Source organism: Oryctolagus cuniculus, chromosome 15 (genome assembly GCF_051225735.1).
Source record: "Oryctolagus cuniculus isolate XC-2025 breed Fujian yellow rabbit chromosome 15, ASM5122573v1, whole genome shotgun sequence".
Classification (NCBI taxonomy): domain Eukaryota; kingdom Metazoa; phylum Chordata; class Mammalia; order Lagomorpha; family Leporidae; genus Oryctolagus; species Oryctolagus cuniculus.
The window spans coordinates 26489420-26498196 of record NC_142881.1 but is presented as its reverse complement, the minus strand read 5'-3'; the positions used below and the strand labels follow the sequence as shown (position 1 = coordinate 26498196).

The following is an 8777-nucleotide window of genomic DNA, read 5'->3' as shown; positions in this document are numbered from 1 at the left end:
TCGATTGGCTACGGCTTCAAGTCCCGCCCTTCCGCTTCCTGTCTTCGTCTCGCTTCTTCGGCTCTCTTTAGTAACGGAAGTAGAGTGTTGAGCCCGCCCACGCCTCCGGAAGTGTAGTATTGAGTGTGGCGATATCCCGGTCTCCTCGTGTGTACTTACAGCGGCACGGCCCCGGAGCTGGAGGTGCTGCTGCCGCGCCGGTCAGGTGAGGGAGGGCTGAGGCGGGAAGGGAGGAGACTTCATGGCTCTCAGGTCGGCCCCCAAGTTGGGTGCCTCTGATCTCTGCTTAGCGCTCGCCGTGTGGAAACAGTGGTTTGGTACCCTGAGCCTCGCTGCGAATCTGATTCCGCTGAAGGGCCCCCTGGAAACCCAGGCTCTACCCTCGGGAACTAACCCCAGTGCCTTCTCTGCCCCTGATTCGCCTTACTATTTGGAACCTCAGTTTCCCTTCTTGAGAAAGGAAATGAAGGGTCAAGTTCCCTGCGGACTTGGCGTTCCTGTTTCTGTGAGTCTTAACACCCATTCCTGGTTCCAAACCCTAGGTCATCACCTCGTACAGTCTGAGGCCCTTCTAGATTCTTATTCTAAGAACGAACCTTTCCTACGTGACGTTCTCACTAGTATCCATTTCTGGGTCTGGTGGTTTCTCTGCTGTGTTGCATTGGAGCCCTTCTACCTGATTTATTTGCCTTCATTCCTCTATCTTTTTGTCTAGTGCAGTCTGCAGTAGCCTGCAGTGTGCAAATACGTATATATTTTTCTTGTTACTATTTTGACACATTCGTTGCTTGAGATTCTAAGTTCATAAAAAAAATATGAACTTACTCTTATCTAATTCAGGACCTTTCACAAAAAAGCACAACCTGTCTCTTAAAATTTAACTCCAGCTTATGATGCTTCATTCTTCACATAATTGGTTGAACAGTTTTTCAAAGAAGAGCAACAGTAAGCCTTTGCGTGTTTGATATACAAATTATTGGTATTTATTGAAATAACAGACTTTTCCTGTTTCCATGCCTTTTCTCATATTTCTTTCTGATGCATCAAACTCCCATTCTAGGGGCCGGCCTTGTGCCAGAGTGGGTTAAGCAGTTGCTTGTGGTGCCAGCCTCCCATCTTGGTGCTGATTTAGTGTGCTGGCTGCTCCATGTTCAACCCAGCTCCCTGCTGATGTGCTGGGAAGCAGCGGAGGATGGCCCAAGTGCTTGGGCCCGCACCCACATCCCACATGGGAGACCAGGAGGAAGCTCTTGATTCCTGGCTTCAGCTCGGGCCAGTCCCGGCTGTTGTGGCCATTTGGGGAATGAACCAGGCTGAAAGATCTTTTTCTTTGTTTCTCTCTCTCAGTAACTCGGCTGGCTGGATGGATGGATGGATAGATAGAACGATAGAAAGAAAGAGAGAGAGAACTTTACCATTCCATCTGTCACACTCTTTTTTTTTTAACATTGAGCTCAAAAGCATTTTTTTAAATGATGCTTTTTCTCCTTTACTGGAGCTCTATCACTACCTGCCTCTTTGTTGATAATTTACAATCCATTCTGTGTTAAAACAAATGTTTCATTTACTTGAAAGGCAGAGTGACAGAGAGAGATCTTTCATTCTCTGGTTCACTCCCCAAATGCCCTCAAAAGCCAGGGTTGGGGCAGGCTGAAGTCAGGAGCCAGGAATTTCATGTGGGTCTCCTGTGTGGTTGGCAGGGGCCCAAGCACTTGAACCATCATCTCCTGCCTCCCAGGATTCATTATTAGGAAACTGGATCAGAAACAGAATACCTGGGACTTGAACCAGTACTCTAATGAGGGAGCCCCAAAGCAGTGTGTTAACTTGCTGCACCACAACACTTGCCCCTCATTTTATATTTTATGTTAGTTGCATAATTGTATTGTCTTCTAAAAAGTACATGTGTCTGAGCCAGCGCTGCGGCTCACTTGGCTAGTCCTCCGCCTGCGGTGCCGGCACACCAGGTTCTAGTCCTGATTGGGGTGCCGGATTCTGTCTCAGTTGCTCCTCTTCCAGGCCAGCTCTCTGCTGTGGCCCGGGAAGGCAGTGGAGGATGGGCCAAGTGCTTGGGCCCTGCACCCGCATGGGAGACCAGGAGAAAGCACCTGGCTCCTGGCTTTGGATCGGCGCAGCGCACCGGCCGTAGCGGCCATTTGGGGGGTGAACCAACGGAAGGAAGACCCATCTCTCTGTCTCTCTCTCTCACTGTCTAACTCTGCCTGTCAAAAAAAAAAAAAAAAAAAGTGCATGTGTCTGGGCCTTTGTTATGACATAGCAGGTAAAGCTGCTGCCCTGCAACACTGGCATCCCATAGGGGTGCTGGTTTGAATCCTGGCTGCTCTTCTGATCCAGCTCCCTGCTAATGTGTCTGGGAAAGCAGCAGAAGATCGCCCAAGTCCTTGGGCCCCTGCACCCACATGGGAGACCCGGAAGAAGCTCCTGGCTCCTGATCTCAGCCTGGCCCAGCCCTGGCTGCTGTGGCCATTTGGGGAGTGAACCAGCATATGAAAGATCTCTCTCCATCTCTCCCTTTCTCTCTGTAACTCTGCCTTTCAAATAAATAAAGTAAATCTTTAAAAAGAAAAAAAAAAGGAGGCCAGCGCCGTGGCTCACTAGGCTAATCCTCCGCCTCGCAGCACCGGCACACCGGGTTCTAGTCCCGGTCGGGGCACTGGATTCTGTCCTGGTTGCCCCTCTTCCAGGCCAGCCCTCTGCTGTGGCCCGGGAGTGCAGTGGAGGATGGCCCAGGTGCTTGGGCCCTGCACCCCATGGGAGACCAGGAAAAGCACCTGGCTCCTGCCATCGGGTCAGCGCAGTGCACCGGCCGCAGCGTGCCGGCCATGGTGGCTATTGGAGGGTGAACCAACGGCAAAAGGAAGACCTTTGTCTCTGTCTCTCTCTCTCACTTTCCACTCTGCCTGTCAAAAAAATAAATAAATAAATAAAAAGGAAAAAAAAAGGGTATGTGTTCTTTGAAGGTAGGAGGTTGTTTATTCTTTTGTGTGCCTCTTACCTAACTAACAGCTGCTTAGTATTTACTACCTTAAATCTTTAACTTCCTTTCCTGGAGGAAGGTATGTGATTTTGAAGCACAGAATGTTGAAAAGATGAAGCATCCAGATCCTGACATCTGAACTGTCGAGGACATTGTCCTGAATGTTGTCTAGCGCAATGCTAGAGGTGACAGCTCTTGCCCACTGATAACCACCTTAACAAAATCTACCTTCAGCGCTACATCTCACCATTCTTCCTCTTCTCTCTCTCTCTTTTTTTTTTTTTTTTTTTTTAAAGATTTACTTATTTATTTGAAAGGCAGAGTTACAGAGAGGCAGAGAGAGAGAAAAATCTCCCATGTGCTGGGTCACTCCCTGATGGCCACAATGGCTGGAGCTGTGCCAATCTGAAGTCTGGAGCCAGGAGCTTCTTCTGGGTCTCTCATGCGGATGCAGGGGCCCAAGGACTTGAGCCATCTTCTACTGTTTCCCCAGGCCATAGCAGAGAGCCGGGACCCGAACCAGTGCCCCTATGGTATGCTGGCACTGCAGGCAGCGCCTTTACCCACTACACCACAGCACTAGACCTCACCATTCTTTATATTGTTTTTAGGAGCCCAAACATGGCAACACTGGAAGAAAGCTTCCCTCGAGGGGGTACAAGAAAGAAATCAGATCACAAATCAGAGAAATCTTTCCCGCAGTCAGTTGAACAAGACAACTTATTTGATGTAAGTGGTATGCTTGTTTAGTGAGACTCACCGGAAGCTTTCTAGTGTCTTTTCTGTGAACGTTGAGCCTTGTTTGAAAACATGTTATTTTCCACATTTATTTCCTGTTCAAGTCTACTGGATATTGAACTTGTTAGAGAGGCTTTACTACCAACAAGGCTACATTTTTTAAAATGTGGCATTTAGATTGAAGTTTGAAGTGCTCTATGTTGTATAATGTTTTTTTCCAGCTATGCTGTGAAGTAGAGATTGCAGTTCTGTGATGAGGACCTGAGGGGCAGAGAGGTTATATAATTTAGCTGAAATCCTGTGGCTTGTTAAAAGGGGAGTTGGGGATTTAACTTGGATCTCTAACTCCAGCCTCCAGTTTAATGCACTGTTTCACATTGCTTCTCAAGCCTTGGAACTCCAGGGTCCATCCGTCAGGGGACAAATAACACGGAAGAGGAGAGACTTTGGGAACACGAAGGAGGTTTCTCAGACCTTGGGCAAAGGGCGCATTAGTGACTGAATGGAAGAATTGGAATTGAAGTAGGAATTAAAGGAACAGTTAAGAATGTTGAGTGGGGTGGAGTGGAGGAGTAACAAAGCAAGGTGTAGATGTTTCCAGTGGGAAGACTAGGATTTGCTACTTTGTTTTTTTTTTTTTAATCTTTGTTGGTCTTTTTTTCTCCTTTAGATTTCCACTGAAGAAGAATCCACCAAAAGGAAAAAGAGCCAGAAAGGGCCAGCAAAAACAAAAAAGTTGAAAAGTGAAGAGAGAGAAAGGAGCAAGTCTGTAAGAGAGAAGTTTGAAATCCTTAGTGTTGAGGTTTGTTGAAATTTAGTTTTCCTTTGAACAAACGATCTTGTTTCTTTTATTCTTTTCTCCCTTCATTCTTTTATGCCTTTTGTGTGTCTGTGGCTTCTCGCAGTTTGCCCTGAGAACTCAGCATTATTGATTACTCACCAATGCCTGAGTTCTCTAGGATGCTGTAGGCTTGCTTGTGGCCTCATGGGGCTTATGTTTCAGTCAGTTCAGAGATTAGAGCAGTCATTCTAGTACTACCCATTCATTTCATTGATGTGAAACTATCTCAGAGGAGTGAAATATATAGTCTTAATATGTTCCTTAAATTTCTTTTTAAGATTTATTTATTTTGAAAGTTAGAGAGAGATCTTCCATCTGTTAGTTTACTCCCCAGATGGCTGCAATGGCCAGCACTGGGCCAGGCTAAAGCCAGGGCCGCCCACATGGGTGGCAGGGGTCCAAGCCCTTGGGCGGTCTTCCACTGCTTTTCCTAGGCCATTAACAGGGAGCTGGATCTGAAGTAGAGCATCCAGGACACAGTATAGGCCCATATAGGATGCCAGCACCGCAGGTGGCAGCCTAACCTGTACCACAATGCTGGCTCCAAATTTTTAAAATTTATTTACTTATTAAAGATTTCTTTATTTGAAAGGCAGAGTGACACAGAGAGAGAGCCCTTCCATCCTGTGGCTCACTCTCTAAGTGCCTGTAATAGCTAGGGCTGGATTAGGCTGAAGCTAGGAGCCTGGGATTGCATCTGGGTGGCAGGGACTCAAGTACTTGAACTATCCTCTGCTGCCTACCAGGCATATTAGCAGGAAACAGGATTGGAAGTGGAGGTGGAATGCAAACGGAGGCACTTCTGAATGGGATGTGGGCATCCCAAGCAGTGTGTTACCACTACACCAAATGCCAGCCCAATCCTGTAGCTTTTATTTATTTATTTATTTTATTTGAAAGGCAAGAGTTATAGAGAGAAGGAGAGAGAGCAATTGAGATCTTCTGTCCGTTGGTTTTCTCCCCAGATGGCTGCAATGGCTGGAGCTGGGCCAGGCTGAAGCCAGCAGCCAGGAGCTTCATCCAGGTCTCTTGCATGGTCGCAGGGGCCCAAGGACTTGGACCATCTTCTATTGCTTTCCCAGGTGCATTAGCAGGAAGCAGGATCTGAAGTAGAGCATCCAGGATTTGAACAGGTGCTCATATGGGATGCTCGTGTGGCAAGTAGTGGCTTAACCCACTGCGCCACAGTGCTGGCCCCAGTCATATAGCTTTTAAATAAATGTCAGAGTTGGAACTGAAGCCAGACACCCATCTCCCCCAGTCTCTCCTTTCATTGCTCTCTTCCATGTTGTAGACATTTCTCTTCTTTTCTCTTCTAGTCCCTGTGTGAGGGAATGCGGATTTTGGGTTGTGTGAAAGAGGTGAATGAACTGGAGCTGGTGATCAGTCTCCCGAACGGCCTCCAGGGATTTGTGCAAGTGACTGAAATCTGTGATGCCTATACTGAAAAACTAAATGAGCAGATGACGCAGGAAGAACCTCTGAAGGTAAGGGAGATCTGCAGGATACCTGTTTCTAGAAACAGGGTACACAGATGTAAAATTACAGCTTTGCTACGTACTAAGAAGGAAAGGTACAAGGAGCCATGAGAGTTTATAAGAATAGGATTTTTTTTTTTTTGGTAAATAATAAAGGTATTTTTAATTATTACAGGGAACCTGGAAGACTTCTCTAAAAGGGATGTTTGGGACAAGATCTGAAGGATGAGGGTGTCTTAGTGAGGAAGAAATGGAGTACAGATAGAAGAAGCTTGATATGTAACAGAGAAGGCTAGAATGGCTAGAGAGGAGACAGCAAGGGCAAGTGTGGTGTGGGATGGAGCGGAGAGCAGAGTGCAGGCCAGATTATGTGTGTGGTCTTGCAGGCCATAGTGAGGATTTTGTGTGTGTGTGTGTGTGTGTGTGTTAAATATTTTATTTATTTATTTGAGAGGCAGAGTTACAGAGAGAGGGAGAGACAGAGAGGAAGGTCTTCATCCACTGGTTCATTCCCCAAATGGTTGCAACGGCCAGCGCTGGGCTAATCTGAAACCAGGAGCTTCTTCTGGTCTCCCACATGGGTGCAGGGGCCCAAGCACTTGGGCTGTCTTCTGCTGCTTTAGCAGGCCATAGCAGTGAGCTGGGTTGGAGGAGGAGCAGCTGGGACACAAACAGGTACCCTCATCGGATTCTAGTTTCTCAGGTGGAGGCTTAGCCTACCATGCCACAGTGCTGGCCGTGAGGATGAATTTTTAGGTACTAGTGGGAAGCCCTTGGAATGTTCTCATTGGGGTGGTGTTGAGAGGTACATGGCATAAGCTGGATGGAAGAAGTACTAGAAGTTGTCTGGAGATGTTAGGAGGCAGTTGTAGCAGTCTGGGCTCTGGGAACGATGGCAGCTTGAGTTTATGATTTCCTGAGGATTGAGGAGATGAAGTCATTCCCCAGTGATAGTTTTCATATGGGCTGAGGGACAGAGAGAAGTGGCAGAGATCAGTCTGGATTTCTGTGTGAGACTTGACAGCTGGCCATGCCATTTTCAGATAGAAGAAGGCTTGGACTGGACTGGGGGAGGTGGACATGGTATGGCTTTTGTTTGTTTGTTTGTTTAAGATTTATTTAAAAGGCAGAGTTACAGAGAGGCAGAGACAGAGAGAGAGATCTTCCATCTGCTGGTTCACTCTCCATATGGTGCAACAGTTGGAGCTGCGTCTACCCGAAGCCAGGAGCCAGGAGCCAGGAGCCTCCTCCGGGTCTCTCACATAGGTGCAGGGACCCAAGCACTTAGGCCATCCTTTACTGCCTTCCCAGGACACAGCAGAGAACTGGATTGGAAGTAGAGCAGCTAGGACTCAAATCGGCACCCATATAGGATGCCAACATTGCAGGCAGTGGCTTTACCCACTGTGCCACAGCACCGGTTGCTGATAAGGCTTTTTATTTTTTATTTTTTTATTTGACAGAATTAGACAGAAAGGTCTTCCTTCCGTTAGTTCCCCCCCCCCCCCCAAATGGCCGCTATGGCCAGTGCGCTGTGCCGATCCGAAGCCAGGAAGGAGCCAGGTGCTTCCTCCTGGTCTCCCATGCGGGTGCAGGGCCCAAGCACTTGGGCCATCCTCCACTTCCTTCCCGGGCCACAGCAGAGAGCTGGACTGGAAGAGGAGCAGCAGGGACTAGAACCTGGCGCCTATATGGGATGCCGGTACCGCAGGTGGAGGATTAACCAAGTGAGCCATGGCGCCGGCCCCTGCTGATATGGCTTTTTGATGTGTATAATTTGAGGTGAAATTGAGATATCCAGTAGACAGGTGATTACAGAACTCAGGAATGTCTAGCCCGAAGACAAAATAATTGAAACCTCTTTATTTAGATGCTAATTCAAGCTTTCAAGGGAGAAAGTTCCTAGTAGGGAGGAAATGGATTGAGAAGCTACTAAAAATTGGGTCTAGAATAAATATCATATTTTATTTTTTGAAAGATTTATTTTTTTTTTCAAGGGCAGAGTGATATATACAGAGAGAGATCTTCCACTCACTGGTTCACTCCCAAATGGCCTCAACCATGTGGCAGCGTGAGATGGCGGGTGGGAGTGGTGCTGGTCTAGCTCAAACCAGGAGCCTGGAGCTTAGGGACTAGATCAGAAGTGGAGCAGCCAGGACTTGAACTAGCAATCTGAAATGGGCTGCCAGTGTCACAGGTGGCTGCTTAACTCACTGCCACAACACTGGTCCCTAAATGTTGTTTTTTTAAAAAAAGATTTATTTATTTTAATTGAAAGATTTGCAGAGAGAGAAGGAGAGGCAGAGAGAGAGTGAGGGAGAGAGAGAGAGATCTTCCATCTGCTGGTTTACTCCCCAATTGGCTGCAACGGCCAGTGCTGCTGAGCTGAAGCCAGGAGCCAGGAGCTTCCTCCCTGTCTCCCACAAGGGTGCAGGTGCTCAAGGACTTGGGCCATCTTCCACTGCTATCCCAGGCCATATCAGAGAGCTGGATTGGAAGTGGAGCAGCCGGGACTCGAACCGGTGCCCATATTGTATGCCGGCACTGCAGGCAGCATCTTTACCTGCTACACCACAGCGCCAGCCCCCTAAATATTGTATTTTAATTCCTGAATCAGAAGAGTTGCTGTGAGAAAAAGCAGGAAGATCCAGAGAGATTGAGAAGAAAACTAGTGAATCAAAGGTCTTAGAAGCCAGGGAGGAAACATTTAAAGAAGGAAGGA

At 47.5% G+C, this 8777-nt stretch overlaps 1 protein-coding gene across 2 annotated transcripts in view; it reads left to right on the top strand.

Annotated features, from left to right (window-relative positions):
- The first annotated feature begins 54 nt into the window (after positions 1-54).
- Positions 55-8777, top strand: part of PDCD11 (programmed cell death 11) — a 55676-nt gene continuing 46953 nt past the window's right edge. For both annotated transcript variants that reach the window (XR_016221946.1, XM_002718594.6), the window contains exons 1-4: positions 55-205; positions 3610-3727; positions 4407-4538; positions 5897-6064. Coding sequence is in view for 1 of the 2 variants with exons in the window: in XM_002718594.6 (XP_002718640.1) it covers positions 3620-3727; positions 4407-4538; positions 5897-6064 (408 nt within the window). In the remaining variant the exon portion in view is untranslated. The remainder of the gene's footprint in view (positions 206-3609; positions 3728-4406; positions 4539-5896; positions 6065-8777) is intronic.